The sequence below is a fragment of the Oryzias melastigma genome, linkage group LG4, assembly GCF_002922805.2.
Source record: "Oryzias melastigma strain HK-1 linkage group LG4, ASM292280v2, whole genome shotgun sequence".
NCBI classification, from domain to species: Eukaryota; Metazoa; Chordata; class Actinopteri; order Beloniformes; family Adrianichthyidae; genus Oryzias; species Oryzias melastigma.
In genome coordinates, this window is record NC_050515.1 from 22,985,697 (window position 1) to 23,004,795 (window position 19,099).

General features: G+C 42.0%; 2 protein-coding genes across 2 annotated transcripts in view; one reads left to right on the forward strand and one right to left on the reverse strand.

Moving 5' to 3' along the window:
* The first annotated feature begins 6,459 nt into the window (after positions 1–6,459).
* On the forward strand, positions 6,460–12,179 carry LOC112150579 (interferon-induced protein with tetratricopeptide repeats 2-like). The gene is made up of 2 exons (XM_024278975.2): positions 6,460–7,328; positions 10,334–12,179. Exons 1-2 carry the CDS (start codon positions 7,240–7,242, stop codon positions 11,625–11,627), a joined length of 1,383 nt encoding a protein of 460 aa, XP_024134743.2. The 5' UTR covers positions 6,460–7,239; the 3' UTR covers positions 11,628–12,179.
* Positions 12,180–18,248: 6,069 nt separating this feature from the next.
* Positions 18,249–19,099, reverse strand: part of LOC112150687 (interferon-induced protein with tetratricopeptide repeats 2-like) — a 10,690-nt gene continuing 9,839 nt past the window's right edge. Inside the window, exon 2 of the mRNA XM_024279152.2 lies at positions 18,249–19,096. Coding sequence (XP_024134920.1) covers positions 18,402–19,096 — 695 coding nt within the window. The 3' untranslated portion in view covers positions 18,249–18,401. The remainder of the gene's footprint in view (positions 19,097–19,099) is intronic.

Here is a 19,099-nt window from a genome sequence, read left to right on the forward strand (position 1 = left end):
AACGTGTATCTGTGTATTTATTGGTTGTGCCTCATCTCTATATCTTACAGTCTGGGAAACCACGTCCAACATGACCGCCCATCTCTGATGTCATCACCCAGCCCTGTCACCATCCTACATTTAAACCATAGACCGACTAACACAATCAGAACTTCACAGATATATTTCAAAGCACTTACTGTGTTACCTCAGACTAACACAAGAAAATATGTGACACCATCAGAGTGTTTTATTGCAGAAGCGCTGCAGTCTTTTTTTAGTGGTTGATAATGAGGGTTTACAAGTTTACAAGAGTTCTATTTAAGTGTGATTCTGCAAGAAGTGCTAAAAGCTGTGCACTTGAAAAAAAATCTGATTTCTTTGTTATGGTGATTCGGTTTGCAAAAGAAATCATAATTTGAGGAATAATTTTCCTTTTTTTTTGTTCAATACGTATCGAACCATGACCCTCATATCAAGGTACATAAAAAAAATGGGGAAAAAATGTATTGTTGCATCCCTAGTAGGTGGGTTAATTAGTAGCTACATCAGAGATTCATCATCTCCACAAAAAAGTATATATTTTCAACATAAAAGCAGGGCTGCACAGTGGTGTAGTGGTTAGCACTCTCGCATCAGAGTAAGAAGGCTGCACCTTTATCCCCACAACACCACTGCTGATGGCAGCCTGACCAGAGCCATAGAAGGGCTCCGTGCCCTAAATGGTAAAATGAAAGAGCTCTCCAGGGTTCACACCACCATGTGGGATACATGGATGAACGTGTTTGGCAAATATAAAGATGTTGTGTCCTCTATTCTAGTCTCCATTACAGTTTTTGCAGCTATTCTGACCTTATGTGGATGTTGTGGTTTGCCTTGCCTCTGTTCTTTATTTAACTAATTGATAGTAACTGCTATCTCACCAGCAGCGCCACCACCAGAACAGCTGTACCCTCTTTTAGGTGGCGATCCAGAACCTGAGCCAGTTTCTGATGAAGGCGAAGCCTTCTACCAAACCGACTTGCTTCCAGACCCTGGTGACTATAACTCGTGTGACCTCTGAGTGTAAATATTTTGTGCTCATAAATGTGATCCTCCAGCTGAAAACCTTCCCAGGGAGTGGCTGACAGGTGTCCTGGGAATTAGAGCAAATATGTGACAAACAGGAGGGATTTGATTGGGTTGTACATACATCTATCAAATATTTGCTTCACGTGATTTTAACGTCTCTTTCTTGTGTCTTGCTTGAGGTCATGATGAACTGGTATCAAGAGGGTTGGGGCCTTCCTAAGCTGAAGGCTGTGTGGAAGTTGATATAATGCAGACACTTGAAGGGACTGGCACCGCCCTATTGTATTAAACTGTGACATTAATGATACTAGAACTAGTTTGCGGCTGTTTCTTTTCCCCACTCCCTTAGAGCCACAAACGTAAATGTAACTAGGGACCGCCCCAAACGTTATAAAACGAAGACCTGGATCAAGAACCGGCTGCAATGTCAAGACTTATTGGAACAGGTGTGGCTTTTCTTTAAGTTTCATTATGCAAAAGGTCTGAAATCACTTCTTACTCATGGTTTATCAGATGAGCCTTGGCAGCGTTACATTTTTTTCGACAGTCTCAAGGCATTCTATGTCTTGCATGCTTCAGCTTTTTCTGTTTCAAGAGCTTCCGTCTATCTTTTCTCATGATCCACTTCTTTTTTCATTGGAAATTCTTTTTCTTGAAACATTTAAAGGCCCTTAGTGTATTATAATGTTCATTCATCATGATAGACAGCCTCTATTAAACCTGTATTTGGATCAGTTCCTACATTTCTGAGTATAGACCCTTTTCACATGACATCAGACAAAATGGCAACATCGCCGCTAATGTTTAGTTACTTGAGTTCACAGGTCTAGACATGCAAAGCTGACAACTCAATGCTGATTAACACATTTTACATAAATGACAAAAGGTAACTGTACCAACTGTAACAGAAAATTGTACAATATTTATGCTATTACTGTCCTACCTAGCTACATTTGTTTTTTTCTCTTAGATTGTCAAAATACAAACTGATGTAATCCTGTCTGCAGAATGCTGCTCAGCTGCTTCCTCAGATTTGTGTGGACAATACTAAACAAGTAATGGATCATTTCTCTCTTAAATTCTCTTAAAACTGTGAAGAGCTACACAGTTTTGAAACTCCTGACAGAGACACCCGTCAAAGAGTGGACTCATGTGATGCTGTTTCTCAAAAGATCATACAACAAGTACCTATCAGGAGAAAAAAAGGAATAAAGATCCAGTCAAGAGGTCAGTTCACTGGAGTGAAGCTGGTTCAGTGTTCATGTCAGCCTCATTAAAAATGGAGCCCCAAACTGTTCATAATTCAATACATACATATGACCTCATTCAATCAGACGATGCAACAATAAAAAAAATTTAAACATATAAAAAAGATCATAAAATTGTGGAAAAACCTGCACACAAATTTTAAATTGACCATAATATTATTATATAAATCTATTTTTTGCTTTGAAAACCTGCTTATTATATTATAAAATAATTTTATAATAACAAATACTTATTATAAAAATGTGTTTATTTAATCAGGTCGGATATTATCATAATCTACAGAGCCCCTGATCTGACATGGGTAAAAAAAAATCCTATTTTGTTCCCACAGAGTAATAATTCGTTCCCACGAAATAATTAATTTGTTCGAACGAGATATTAAAAATAAAGAAAATCCTAAAAGTGGACTTGTTTTTCGGACAGACCGGACGTTGTTACCAGAAGTTGCTACCGGACCTAAATGGAAGTTTACCGCAGTGCTATTTTTAAGGAAGAAAAGGTATTTATAACTTAAAGAAAATGTTTTATTAAATATTTTAAGACAATCTGACATCCATCCATTTTCTTGACCGCTGTGTCCCTTTCGGGGTCGCGGGGTGCCGGAGCCTATCCCGGCTACTGATGGGCGAAGGCGGGGTACACCCTGGACAGGTCGCCAGTCTGTCGCAGGGCCTCAATCACACACACATCCACTCTCACATTCACACCTAGGGGCAATTTAGAGTCACCAATTAACCTATGAAGCATGTTTTTGGACGGTGGGAGGAAGCCGGAGTCCCCGGTGAAAACCCACGCATGCACGGGGAGAACATGCAAACTCCACACAGAAAGGTCCCAGCCGGGATTCGAACCGGGGCCTTCTCGCTGTGAGTCAAGAGCACTAACCACTGCGCCACCGTGCAGCCCACAATCTGACATATGTATTAAAATATAAATAAAATAATAATTAGTTTAAAAATTAAAACAACTTTGACAACTTTATCATTATTATTTATTTCTTGTCTTTGTCTGTAATGCTGGGAGCCGAAAAACATTGAAAAGAAAACGTTCTAATGAATGAAAGAATGCATTTTATTACAAAAAGAAACAATATTTTTTTTTATTCAAACCATTAATAACTAAAACGCACTGATTGCATTCACAAATCTAACTAGTCAGACATAGTTATGAGAAAAATATTAAGAGAACTTGTAACAAATGAGACATTTGATAATCAACTAAAAGAATTATTAGTTTTAACAAACAAAAACAATTTCTCCCACAACTTTTGAACTTGTTTCTGTTTTGTTTGCTTTGGTTTGTTTGCCAGCCATTTGATGTATTTATGTTGCATTAAAAAGAGTTATAGTTGGTCAAAACAGTTTGACTGATTTAGTTAAATGGGGCAGAGATACGTTTTCCTCTTTCTGTCCCCTTTCATTTTCACTAAAGACAAAAATATAGTGTAATTTATTATTGTGTGCTGTGAAGATGAAGATACAAAAATAATAAAATAAAATGAATAAATGTCTTAGGAAACAGGACTCAATAATGACTGAAACATATAAATAAATAGAATACATTTATAAGTCCTACATTGGCATCTTTTCCAGCAAAAAACAAGATTTAAAACAAAAGACATGAATCACATTTACTGATTATATGATAACAAAATATCACAACTGAAACCCTAAAAACGGGCTGCACGGTGGCGCAGTGGTTAGCGCTCTCGCCTCACTGCGAGAAGGCCCCGGTTCGAATCCCGGCTCAGACCCTTCTGTGTGGAGTTTGCATGTTCTCCCCGTGCATGCGTGGGTTTTCACCGGGGACTCCGGCTTCCTCCCACCGTCCAAAAACATGCTTCATAGGTTAATTGGTGACTCTAAATTGCCCCTAGGTGTGAATGTGAAGGTGTATGTGTGTGTGATTGAGGCCCTGTGACAGACTGGCGACCTGTCCAGGGTGTACCCCGCCTTCGCCCTTCAGTAGCCGGGATAGGCTCCGGCACCCCCGCGACCCCGAAAGGGAAGAAGCGGTCAAGAAAATGGATGGATGGATGGAAACCCTAAAAACCAACAGCCTCTTGCATGTGATGTCCCTCTGAATCTCCAGGATGATCTATGTTGCCATGTGGTGCAACCTTATTTTATGAAACACAAACAGCAATAAGACATCAAAATTGTGGTTGTCATTCTTAACTCAATGATCTGTTTCCTGAGTAAAAACATCTTTCTGAACCAATTTCAGATCAAACAAAAAGATTGACACTCAAGCTGTGTTTCCATTACACGCATGCGCAAAACTTTATTGAAATTCTAGAACTAACTCACACGATAAGTCAATAAAAACAGACATTCTGGCTTAGGCACGTTTGCAAAGGAAGTGAAAGAGAGAATATTTTGTCTTGCTGCATGCTGACTGGAATGTGACCTTAGGAGTCAACAAAACGTTGCCGCGTAAACCTTGCTGAGTGACATTTTGCTTCACTGAGGTGAAGTTTTCCAGAATCGAAACTTAACCCTTCTGAAACCCAACAAAGGAAATATATATATATATATCATGTGCATACATCTCCATACAACAGTTTCTGTCAATCCTAAATATACTTAACTCTTATGCATACAGAACATGACAGAATTAGACAATTAAATATGTTTGTCAAAAGGACATCAATAAATTGCTTAAAAGGAAGTGGAAGGGAGTGAATTTATATAAGAGGCATAAAGGATATGGATAAAGTGGAGAGCAGTGAGGAAGAAAATGAGGAAGATGAAATAGTAATAGCCGTTCATGACATGTTGATATGTTGATTTCTTGGTTTGGGTGAATATTGTTGCAGAACTTTTTCATTCAGCATTCAGGTTGAGTTACAGTTAAAACGACAGATCTCACCGCTTATCGCTACAGACATGTAGAGGTAGGTTGTCTCCTTTGTTTATTTGTTTTTTTTTAACATTACCAGTGCTTTAAGTGGACAGCAAGAAGTGGCGGTAGTCTCTTTCATTGAAGTCGAAACATAAAATGCAGAAAATCTTGTATGTAGATATTGATCAATAAAAAGAAATACCTTTTCTATGCATCTTAAATGAGAAACAGGGAGCTCAGGTCAAGTGTAAAAATAAATGTATTCATACATTGACTGTGTGGATAAAATGATTTTAAATGATGAACAATTACAACATTGATTTTCCTTCTAATAATAAGCAAACAGTTTACTAACATCAATGTAAGAAAAAAATTAACATTTTTCTGAAATGGAAAAACTAAGTGATGCTGCAATTAAATGAAATGTTTTGATCAAAAGACTGAAAAAAATGTTAATACATACCTACAAAATAATATAACATAAAAAAAGGTTTTACTTTCACTTTTATAGAAGTTGTTGAAGCATGTATAGAACATTCAAGACAAATTCCAAGTAAATTTCTATTGTCCTGTAGAAGATACACAAATATGAAAACATATCCATGAATGGAATGTGAGCTTTGAAACTGAGAGAACTTCGCCAAGCAAACCTTGCAGTGACTTCACTTCACTTAGGTGAAAAGATTTTTTCTGTTTTACAGAACTGAAACTTAACTCTGGTGAAACCCAAGGAAAGAAACAGTCTAATATATATATATATATATATATATATATATATATATATATATATATATATATATATATATATATATATATATATATATTAATACACACAAGCTCCTCCCCATACATGGAGGGTTCCATCCCAAATCCCAAAACCCCGAGAGTGTATGCTCACTGCAGGGAAGGAGGCTGAGGATTAGTGAGCAGTGACCTCTATCCAGGATGAAACATCCAAGATGCATGAATTCATCAAGCTCAAGGCCCCAACTGACAGTGTGCTCAGTGAATGTCTCAGACAATGGAGAGCAGAGGATCCGATGCTGGAGGACAGAACCTCATGGGAGGACAAGCCCTTGCATGGGTTGTACCACCGGACCATAACTGAAGTTGCTGATATCAAGAAGTTCTACCAATGGCCAGAGAGGGCTGGCCTGCAGGACAGCACAGATGCTCTGATCCTGGCAGCACAGGAACAAGCTCTGAGCAGCAGAGCGATAGAGGCTCAGATCTACCACACCAGACAAGACCCAAGGTGTGTAGACTGTTCAAAGAGGCACCGGAAACAATCCAGCACATAACTGCAGGGAGTAAGATACTGGCTGGGAAAGCAAACATGGAGCTCCACAACCAAGTGGCTGGAATAATATACAGAAACATGTACAGAATATGGACTGGAAACCCCAAAGTCAAAATGGGAAACACCTCAGAAAGTCGTAGAGAATGAGATGATACAGACGGACAGGATGGTAATGGAGAACCAACCAGACATTGTAGTGGTGGATAAAGAACAGAGGAACGCTGTTGTGGTGGATGTGGCAGTACCAAGTGATGGTAACTTCAAGAAGAAGGAACATGAGAAACTGGAGAAATACCAGGGACTCAGAGAGGAACTGGAGAAACCTTGGAAGGAGAAAGTGACAGTGGTACCCGTGGTAATGGGAGCACTCGGGGCTGTAACCTCCAAACTGGAGGAATAGCTACAGCAGATCCCTGGAAAGACATCAGACATCTCAGTCCAGAAAAGCGCAGTGCTAGGAATATCTAAGGTACTGTGCAGGACCCTAAAGCTCCCAGGCCTCTGGTAGAGGACCCGAGCTTGGAGGAGAAACCAGAAACCACCCGCGGAGTGTGAGCTGGAGTTTTTTTTTTTTGTTTTTTTAATAGACACACACACATTTTCTTTTCTCTGGTTACAGTTAAGCTTCGATTCTGAATAACAGAGAAAATATTTTGGCCTAAATGAAGCAATGTCACTCTGCAAGGTTTTGACAGCTCCAAAACTCACATTACATTCTGCAAGCAGTCAGACGGATCATGATCTCTTTCACTTTCCACTAAATGCACCTATAAAAGATGTGGAAACTGAGGAACTGCCTCACAGAGAAGAAGAGTTGTGAGCGGAAACAAGCGTTCATATCGGCAAAAGACAGGAAGAACATGAGGTAGGGTAAGCAAGGTTCCCGCTGAGTTTTTACAGGTCGTTAAAAACCTTTAATTAGAAAATTTGGGAATAAGGCCTTAAAATGTGTTAAAAGGTTTAAATTTCGATATCTCGGTCTTAAAAATTGTGCAGCTTGAAACTTTTACAGTTTTCCTTTTCTGGTCTAAAGTTTTAATTTTTTTAACCATGATCGTGTAAGTAAAGCATGTTTATCAACACCAGACTTCTTAAGACAAAGAAGAGAAAGCACAAAGTACAAGAAGGTGAGAAGCTAGTTTTGATCAGGGCTAGGAAAGAGCTAGTACAGTCCAGCACTGCGTACGGCTATAAGATCTGGTGGAGGTACGCACAGCTGTGTGTCTGGTATTTGCTGCTTTAACTCTCAAACAAAAGCAGCTACAGGCTGATGCCTACAAATCTGTGAACCAGACAGCATTTAATCTCATCATTTTATCGTCTCTGTGGTTTTAATGTTTTATCATCGCTATGAAATTGGATTTATGTCCCTCTCTCCTCTAACATTAACCACTAATTCTGTAGCTTCCCTATGAAGAAATCACTGAGCATGCACGTTGTATGGGGTACATTTGATTTATTCTCTGGGGAAGATCATTCACAGTCAAGTAGGCTTATTTCAATGCAAGTTAGAAGTTCGTTAGTTTGTAACGAGACAAAAAAACGAACACAAAAAAACCCCAATACATGATTCACACAGTTTCAGATCACAATTGTGATTTAAAGTTCTATATAACCAAATGCAATGTTAGAAGTGAAACTTGGTAAATGAATTTTCATTAGTAAAAGTCTTTGAAATTTGAACTGTATTGACTCAGTTAATCCGTTACAGACAAGAATTTCACTTTTCTTCGTCCTTGGGGCTGGAAATTAGGCAGAGAAATGGGTCATAATTTTTCATATACAAGGCCTTAAAAAAGGTCTTTAAAAAGTCCTTAATTTAACTCAAAGAAGCATGCAGGAACCCTGCTAAGTGACTGACTGACTGACTGACTGACTGACTGACTGGCTGGCTGAGTGGTAGATCCTGTCTGCCTTCTTTCCCTGAGGCAGGTATATAAAAGGCACAGAGGAGATGTGTGAGTTTAAAGGCCTTGTGCGGTGAAAATCGTGATTTTTCTTTAACTGCAATAAAACATTAGTATTTGTGTCACAAATGAACCCCCGTATAATTATTTTGTCACCCGCGGCCCCGTGCACTCTCTACAAGCGTTCAAAGATAGCGCGGTCGCTCAGATTTTCTGCAGCCACCGATAAGTAGGTCATAGGTCGTGTGACGTCAGTACAGGAACATACAGCTAGATCCGCTAGTGTTGTGATGACTTTCTGGGCATGGAATTACTTAACATAATAGAATTTGGACTGCCGTGGATTTGGGGATTCGAACGGGATAATGGTGAATAGGAGTGTGGTATTTGGGTGCAGTAATGTGCCGAAGAAGGGGGTCTCCCTTCATGAATTTCCCGTTTCAATAAAGGAGAGGGGCGCTCCCCGGTCAGGGGGAGGCTTTGAGCCCTCCCCGGCCCTCCGGAGGAGGAACGCAGGGGGTGAATGGGCACCTGGCGGGCGCGCGCCAGACGGCCAGTGTGAGGCCGCCGCGCTGAGGGGGGTTTGCGGTTCCGAGGCCCCGGGCTGGGCATGGGGGGCGCCGTGGCAGCCGAGCCCGCACTAAGGGTTTTAACTCCCTTCCGGGACCGTGAGGCCGGCGGGGACGGCCTCTGTGCGGGGCGCAGGAGGACCCCGCCGGCCATCTGGAAAGAGGACTCGCGCGGGGGTTGGTTGCACGCGGCGAGGGAGGCCGAGAGGGCGGCGGGGGAGCGAGCAAAGGACGCTCCGCGGTAGCAGCGGCGCCTTTCCTTTTCCGGTAATGATCCTTCCGCAGGTTTATCTACGGAAACCTTGTTACGACGTTTACTGCCTCTAGATAGTCAAGTTTGATCATCTTCTCGGCGCTCCGCCAGGGCCGACCCCGGCGGGGCTGATCCAAGGACCTCACTAAACCATCCAATCGGTAGTAGCGATGGGCGGTGTGTAAAATACAAACATGACAAATCCTGCAGCCTCCTTTTGCCTTCCGCTTGCTCCCCGCCATCGCTGTATGAGCTTTCACCATCGTCATCCGAAGCCCCTGTATCCTCAGATAAGTAAACCTCCGGTTCAAACTGGTAGGGTTGTACACCCTCCGAACCCTGTCTCGTTAAATTTCCGTGTTTGATGAAGGCTCATCACCTTCATCCAAAGAAATATCCGCTAAATCGTGGTCTACGTCGCTTCCCAAACCGTACGCCATTGTTGTTTACACTCTGGGATCCCTGAAGTGACGTCACGCGCAGCCCCCGCTCATCAACACCTATCGCCCAAATTTGAAGCTATACACGACCATAAAAAGATCAATAAAATCGCGCTGGATCATTTTAAGTTAATATTTTTATCGGATTTGTTTTCCAAGTTCCATTGACTTTCTAAATAAAAAAAAAATTATAGCCACTGCAGGAGGCCTTTAACAAGGACCTCAACTGAAAATGACAACCTTTGAAAATGTTAACAAAGGAAAATCAACCTTTTGCCAACATAATCACTGATCACCATTCTCTCAACGTTACCAAACTATTTCAAGCTGCTTTCCTGCATTTATCTCAAAAACACCTGCCATGAGTTGTTCCTCTGATGGATTAATTCCTGATCCTATCCATCCTCATCATTCCCAAAGAGAACCTCAACATCTTCATCTCTGTTGTCTCCACCTCCTGTCTTTTTCTCAGAGTCTCTAAACCAACATGTTTCCTGTCCCCATAGCAGTAGGTTGGAATGGTGGATGAAGGTTTAAGGTGTGATATGTGACAAAGGCGTGTAAGAGGGAAAGCAATGACAGGTGTACAATGTTATAGTGTAGGGAGCGGACAAAAGACAAAACGTACTCAAAGTACTTGTTTCTGTTTCTGTGAAGGTTTCTGAACAGTTCTCTTTGTCTCGCTGTCTCTTCTTTTCCAGCAGTTCTTCTCAGACTCCGTCCGAAATAGAAGCCCTGGAGTGTCACTTCACCTGGATCAGGGAGATCACTAGATCTGAGCTGCTAGACATGAGGGACAAGCTTGAGGACATTGGGACAGATGAGGGAAATTTCTGGTTGGGTTCTATTTACAACATGTGGGGGTTTGTCCTCTACAAGCTGAACTTTAGAGACGAAGCCCTTCAGTCCCTCAACAAGGCCACAGAAACCTTAAAGCGGCTGAGGGAGGAAGATGAAGGTCCCTGGTTGGTGGTGAACTATGGGAATCTGGCCTGGCTGCACCATCATCTTGGAGAAGAGGCAACAAGTCAGGACTACTTGTCAAAGGTTGGAGCTCTCAAAAGTAAATTCCCATCTCTATCCCAGGACGAGCTCCATCCAGAGATCTACGCCGAGAAAGCCTGGACTCTGATGAAGTTTGATAAAGAGAAGCAGCTGGCTGCAGATTACTTTCAGAGAGCCTTCAACATGCAGCCAGACATGGTGCAGTGGAAGTCCAGCCGTGTCATTGCTCTGGCCAGTGCTGCTAAGCACTGGTACACAGACCTGAGTGATGACCTCTTGCAGGAAATTAGAACAGCCCGAGAGCAGGATCCAGAGAATCTGTACTTGGCTGCTGTGGAGCTCAAAGAAAGAAACAGAAAAGGAGAATCAGTGGGAGATGAGGCGGAGACGCTGGGCCAGAAGATCCTCCTGCAGCCTGTCAGCAGCTACAGTGGTCTGAAGCCTCTCCTGAGACTGCACAGGCAGCAGAAAACGCTGGATGAGGCCATCGTTCTGACAGAGGAGGCCTTGCAGCGACATCCCAATGAGTGCTACCTGAAGAGATGTGCCGCACTCTGCTACAAATGGAAACTGTTCAGCTTAGGAGGTGTTCAGGCAGACCAACGTACAATTAAGAGAGCTATTCAGCTGCATAAGGAGGTGATCAATCTCTACCCAGACACATCATTTGCCAAAAAGGTTGACCTGGCAGATGTTCAGGCTAAGTCAACTCAGGGCTGTACCAAAGCAGAGCAGATGTACAAAGGCCTGCTGAAAACAGAAAACCTGGATCCCGCAAACCAACAGCTGCTCTACTCCAGCTATGCCAGATACCTCTACTTTGATTGTCATGACAGTAACAAGTCCATTCGGTACCACATGATGTCAGCAGAGATTCAGCCAAGGGATTTATATGGGAAAAAAAGCATTGAAAAGCTCAAGAAAATACTTGACAATGGAACAAACCAGATGTGCAGAGAAATCAGGGAGTTTCTGGAGCAACTGCCATAATGATTCTAATTGAGGTTTTACCTGCATAGGCTTCATATCTAAACCTCTGAATATGCATTAACTTTTCTTTTATGTGGGCAAATAGACTTATTTTCATTCTTTTAACAGCTGCTGGTTGAGACGTAGCAATGTATTTCTTTGAAAATGTGTAAAACAGGAAATTAAAGCTGATTCTAAGTGAAATTCTTTTTAACTTGATTGAAGTTCTGCATTACTTTTCCTTATCATTGTTGTTCACCTTTCCCCACATCAAAACAGCACCCACTGTTTCGCATCAGTGATTTGGCAGAGATATTTACACCAGATGCCCTGCCTGTATTAAAAGGGCACAGGGATCCAGTTAGGCAGCAGTGTCAAGGATCTAGTCTAAGGACCCAATCTGGATGGAGATCAGTGGACACCCCGGGGATTAAACCAGGGCTCCTGCGTGCCAGCCCTACACTTAGCCCATCCAGACGCTACTTTTCCTTAATAGATGATTGTGTAATGAAATGTTGTTGTTGAATAATTCTTTAACTCACATGAATGAATCATTAAACATTTAACCAACAAAACTTTATTCTGATCTTTTCTTTAACCTCCATACAGGCAGTTTCTGGGTTTGATTTTTTTTTTCTGAAAAGCTACCAAAAAATAAATAAATAAATAACTCAGACCATCTTTTGATCTGTTGTTAAGTGTTTCATTGTTCATTTAACCATGATATTGCAGTTTTTAACCAAGTTATAAAAAAAAAAAAGCTATTATCTAGGATATAGTTTCTTTAGAGCGGCAGCAGTTTATTAGAAATTCTACTGAGTTGTGGGTGGCACTGTTGGTGTAAGCCCACCCCTACTAGCCATCATTCATCTGTTTACACTCTTTCCTGATAGCCTCACAATCCCAAACTAACATTACCAATGCAGCAAAAGCAATATTGGTGCTATTCAGCCTTACAGTTTGGAGCTATTTCCCGGCCCAAACAAGGAAAACAAAGATGTACATGGATCTGTTTGAATGAAAGTGGATAGATCAGAATAGAACGAAGCAGGGAGCCTGTGGCCTGCTTTTGTAGCTTTTGCATATATATATATATATATATAAATACAGGGAGTGCAGAATTATTAGGCAAACGAGTATTTTGACCACATCATCCACTTTATGGATGTTATCTTACTCCAAGCTGTATAGGCTTGAAAGCCTACTACCAATTAAGCATATTAGGTGATGTGCATCTCTGTAATGAGAAGGGGTGTGGTCTAATGACATCAACATCCTATATCAGGTGTGCATAATTATTAGGCAACTTCCTTTCCTTTGGCAAAATGGGTCAAAAGAAGGACTTGACAGGCTCCGAAAAGTCAAAAATAGTGAGATATCTTGCAGAGGGATGCAGCACTCTTAAAATTGCCAAGCTTCTGAAACGTGATCGTCGAACAATCAAGCGTTTCATTCAAAATAGTCAACAGGGTCGCAAGAAGCGTGTGGAAAAACCAAGGCGCAAAATAACTGCCCATGAACTGAGAAAAGTCAAGCGTGCAGCTGCCAAGATGCCACTTGCCACCAGTTTTGCCAGATATTTCAGAGCTGCAACATCACTGGAGTTCCCAAAAGCACAAGGTGTGCAATACTCAGAGACATGGCCAAGGTAAGAAAGGCTGAAAAACGACCACTACTGAACAAGACACACAAGCTGAAACGTCAAGACTGGGCCAAGAAATATCTCAAGACTGAATTTTCTAAGGTTTTATGGACTGATGAAATGAGAGTGAGTCTTGATGGGCCAGATGGATGGGCCCGTGGCTGGATCGGTAAAGGGCAGAGAGCTCCAGTCCGACTCAGACGCCAGCAAGGTGGAGGTGGAGTACTGTTTGGGCTGGTATCATCAAAGATGAGCTTGTGGGGCCTTTTCGGGTTGAGGATGGAGTCAAACTCAACTCCCAGTCCTACTGCCAATTTCTGGAAGACACCTTCTTCAAGCAGTGGTACAGGAAGAAGTCTGCATCCTTCAAGAAAAACATGATTTTCATGCAGGACAATGCTCCATCACACGCGTCCAAGTACTCTACAGCGTGGCTGGCAAGAAAGGGTCTAAAAGAAGAAAACCTAATGACATGGCCTCCTTGTTCACCTGATCTGAACCCCATAGAGAACTTGTGGTCCATCATCAAATGTGAGATTTACAAGGAGGGAGAACAGTACACCTCTCTGAACAGTGTCTGGGAGGCTGTGGTTGCTGCTGCATGCAATGTTGATGGTGAAAAGATCAAAACACTGACAGAATCCATGGATGGCAGGCTTTTGAGTGTCCTTGCAAAGAAAGGTGGCTATTGTCAGGACTCCAACTCCCAGTTCCACCCCCGATCATCAGAGGGAGCACTCTCCAGAATATTGACTGCTTCTCACCAGCTGTTTCCTATTATCTCCATCAGCCTCATCCTATATAACTGTTCCTCTCACTCCTCTTCTTCGCGAAGTATTTGTTTGTGCCACCCTGCCTGCAGTATCGAGCGTTTATACCTGGACCTACTCTTCTGTCTCTGACCCTCTGATTGCCTGCCGCCTGCCCCTGACCCTCGCCTGGACTCTGACCACTCTCTCTCGTTTCTCGGATTATACCCTGCTCCTGTTTGACCTCTGCCTGGCTCTGACTACGTCTCTGTATTGTGCCCTTTGCTGCTGTGGATGTTTAATAAATCCTACCTGCTTCCAAATGGATCCAAACGCCTCCGTGCCTTCGTCACAGCTATATTGGTCACTGATTTGTTTTTGTTTTGTTTTTGAATGTCAGAAATGTATATTTGTGAATGTTGGGATGTTATGTTGGTTTCACTGGTGAAAATAAATGATTTAAATGGGTATAAATTTGTTTTTTTGTTAAGTTGCCTAATAATTATGCACAGTAACAGTCACCTGCACACACAGATATCCTCCTAAAATGGCTAAAACTAAAAACAAACTAAAAACTGCTTCCAGAAATATTCAGCTTTGATATTAGTTAGTTTTTTGGGTTAATTGAGAACATGGTTGTTGTTCAATAATAAAATTATTCCTCAAAAATACAACTTGCCTAATAATTCTGCACTCCCTGTATATATATATATACTCCTTTTTTCCAAGAGGCAAATTTTGTCTGCTCTTAATTTGTAAACAATTTGAATAAAGAAATACTCAGAAATGCAGCTTATTTTTTTAGTATAACAAAAACAAAAATAGTTGCAAAATTTGTTGTGAGTTCCTTCTTTGAACAAATTGCAACAATCGTTTGATAATTCTAAGTTGAATCAACTTTTTTAATCTTCTTTTCATTGAAAATTTTCAAATTAAGATATCACACAACAAAACTGTTAGTCAAAACAGACAAAATGGAGATATTTAATTTGACAGCAAACATACAGAGTTCAATATAGAGGAATTCAATTATAAAAATGAATTTTCTGAAACTTACCTTAATTGCTGTTTGATTCGTTCACAAACACAAAAATATTATTTGTTTTTTAGTTTTCAACTTAAAGTACAAAATGAAAAACGAACAAACAAAATATTATTGTGTTTTCTGATTTGAATTTTTAAAAAATGGAGCAAATGGATAACAAACATTCAATTTGGTCTTTGCAATTTCATCTGAGACACCTGGAAAGAGTTTGCGTGTATTTTGAAAACCTAGCTTAATCACGTGTAAGCACGTCCTCCCTCAATCAGCCGCTACACAGACACTGTAAGCAGTGGCACAAACGCAGACTGGCCGGGGAAACGGGTGTGCACGAATGCAAAATTTCAGCGTCCAAGCGGGTGTGCCGCCGTTCGCTCCACTGGCACCCATGGTCTCAATTTTTGTGCAGTTGAAAAATGATTTCCATGTGTAACGGTGGCCAAATTTTGTACCTATGCGCGTCGATTCCGCAGCCGTATATCGCCCGCTGCACTACCAGTCCGCTGCTAACAGCGTCTGTACCACGGGGATGACATTTTTTCCGCGCTTCAGCCGTGAAAGCCAGTTCGACCGGGCCTTAAGGGAAAATATCCTTTATTGTTCTTTTATGACTGTAAAAGGAAAATCAGAGACCCAAGGAGAGGAAAATACTTCCGTCCCTTTCCAAGTAAGAATCAGTTGTAATCTTTTTTTTTTTTAGTCATATGTCTCTGACAATGTTCCTTTGCTAGAAGTGCAACTTTGTCAAGCTAGACTTGTGAGTTTTTACCTTTAACTATATCCTGAGTTTATTAAACCCCTCATGTGGTTATATTTGAAAAAAATGTTGGCGGTGAATCTAATATAATACAATCATCAGCCATGTCTAATTTTTTTGTAGAAACTACAATCGGCAGGCTCTGTCAGGTCTTGACAGTTCCTGCTCCTCTGCCGCCCTCTCCTGGTCCAGTTTTCTCCTTGGTTTCCGCTCGCCCTTTTTTCTCTCTCTCCTCCACAGGTGTCCAGGATGCAGCAGGGAATCCTGGCACACCTGCAACTCATCACCTCAGCAGTATTTAGGACTGGTTCATCCAGCTTCTCCCTGCCAGTTCGTCTGCTTACCTCAAGTGGTATTGAGCCCATGTTTGAACCTGCCTCCTGGCCCCTTTTTGCTTAGTGCCTAATTCAAATCTTTTTTCTCTGTTAGTTTGTTTTCACCTGGATCCATCCCTGCCTGCCTGCCTGATCTCCGTTCTGCTGGACTGTTTCCTCCCCCAACCTACCTGGAACCTTAATAAACACCTCACTGTCCAACTCATCGACAACTCCTGTCTTTTGATCATGACAGGCTCCCTGCTCCACTCCATTCTGATTCAGCTACTTGTAGACGACCAGATCCTCGTCTGAGCTGGAGCCTGGCTCATATATGTGGCCGGGTAGCTTTAATATTACTCGCCATTTTTGTTGCACTAGTAATGTTAGATTGGGGTGTGAGGGGCTATAGGCTAGTATGAGAACTTGCAGAAATGGATAACGGGAAGGCGGCTGGGCTTTTTCTGCACCTACATTTCCACCTACAGCTGAAAGGCATAGTTTTTAACAAACTCTTGCTGCCCTGTGGAAACTATGTCAGAGAAAACAACACCATCTTTTATAATATTTTGGATAAAAGTGTCAGGCCTTGGTGTGCAGACACAAATGGAGGACAGCTGGCAGTTGCAAAAAAAAGTCTTTAATAACAAAAAAAAAATGCTGAAAAACGAAATCAGTCACTAAGGCAAAGCCAATAAATCAACCAAGGCCAAAAACGCAACACACAGGATAAAAAAAACTGGCAAGGGAGACAAGACGCTGGTGCATAGGGAAACAAACCTGCAGGGAAAGGAAGGGATGAAGAAATACAGGAAAGGGAGGAAAAAACATTAGGACACAGATGAAACCCATTAAGGAGAATCGGTGATCAACCCAGGGGAATATCACATGACAGTACCTCCCGTCAACCTGCACCTCCAGTCAACATGCAACCCACGCCCCTGGACATCCAAAAGCCATCACTGAGTCACGGTGGAGGGGGCGGAGGAGCGGAAGGTTGGAGACTTGCTGCTTAAGGTGGTAAACATGAAAAACAGGGTGGCTTCAGAGAAGCTGAACCTTGACAGTCACAGAGTTGATGACCTTTACTATGAGAAAGGGACCAATGTACTTGGGGGACAGCTTCCTGGATTTGGTGTGGAGGTTGATGTCTGCCATAGAGAGAAAAACCAACTGGCTCGCCTTGTATGCCGGAGCTCCGGAGCGACATCGGTCAGTTAGCGTCTTGTTGGTCTCCAAGGAATGGAGGAGGGCAGCACGGGCCTCCCTCCATACATGTCTGCACTGCTGGACCTCATGCTGGACCGAGGGCACAGCTACCTCTATCTCCTCCTCCGGGATTATTAGATGGGATCTGTCAGCGACCTGTCAAACTTCAGATATTTAAATTTTGGCTGCGCCACCTGATTCACGCTGTGTCGCTCAAACCATGCTGCTGTCAGACCTCTGTGCTATGTAGCTCAAATCGCGCCGTGGGACTTCGATTTACCTCACCGTTGACTTTACCTTTAAACTGGACGCCTCCTAATCACATTCGGTTTGACTGCACCTTTGACTTTGAATAGGCAACAAGATCAGCCTAAATGTTCACTATAGAGAGTAAACTAGCTCAGATCCTCCTAAAATGATTTCTCCAAGTTTTCCTTTATAAGCTGATAGTAATAATTTACTAGTGAAAAGTCACATCTTTGTTTTTCCAGCTCTGTTTGTACAGTTGCAGCACAAAAGTAAACAGGCATTTATACTGTTCCAATATGGCGTCCGGCCATGCGTACGTAACAAGCTAGTATCTCATCTTTCGTGATATATACCTCATTGAAAACAGTTATCATAATCAGGGGGGAGCAGGGGATTTTAGAAACAGAAGCTTCAGATCAAGATGAAAAGTGGATTTTTATGACATTTAGGTTGGGGAATTTTGGTTAAAAAAAAACATCACAATCATAATTAAAACCCCATTGTGAAGGTTTAAATAAATGCCATAGAGGATTTTTAAATGTTTACCAGGGATTCATTTGTGTGAGTTAAGGAGTTATTTAACAAGAACATGTCAGTGCCCAATGATCTATTAAGAGAGAGTAATACAGAACTTCAATCAAGTTACAAGAATTTCACTTAGAATCAGCTTTTATTTCCTGTTTTACACATGTTCAATGAGAAACATTTCTACATCTCAACCAGCAGCTGATAAAAGAAGGAAATACATCTATTTGCCCACATAAATGAAAAGGTAAAGCATATTCAGAGGTTTAGTTATGAAGCCTATGCAGGTAAAACCTCAATTAGAATCGTTATGGCAGTTTCTCAAGAAACTCCCTGATTTCTCTGCACATCTGGTTTCTTCCTCTGTCACGTATTTTCTGGAGTTCTTTGACACTTTTTTCCCCATAGAAATCCCTTGGCTGAATCTCTGCTGACATCATGAGGTACCGAATGGACTTGTTACTGTCTTGACATTTAAAGTAGAGGTATCTGGCGTAGCTGTAGTAGAGCAGCTGTTTGTCTCCAGAATCCAGGTCTCTCTTTTCCAGCAGGTCTTGGTACATCTGATCTGCTATGGTGCGGCCCTGAGTTGACTTAGCCTGAACATTTGCAAGGTCAATCTCCTTGGCAAAGGACGTGTCTGGGTAGAGATTGATCACCTCCTTAAGCAGCTGAATGGCTCTCTGAATTGTACGTTGGTCTGCTTGATCACCCCAGAACCCGAGGACTTTCCATTTGTAGCAGAGTGCGGCGCATCTCTTCAGGTAGCGCTCGTTGGGATGTTGCTGCAAGGCCTTATCTGCCAGATCGATGGCCTCATTCAGCGAGCCCTGCTGCCTGTGCAGTCTCAGGAGAGGCTTCAGACCACTGTAGCTGCTGACAGGCTGCCGGAGGATCTGCTGGCCAAGGGTCTTCGCTTCATCTTCCAGTGTTTCTCCCTTTCTGTTTCTTTCTTTGAGCTCCACAGCAGCCAAGTACAGATTCTCTGGATCCTGCTCTCGGGCTG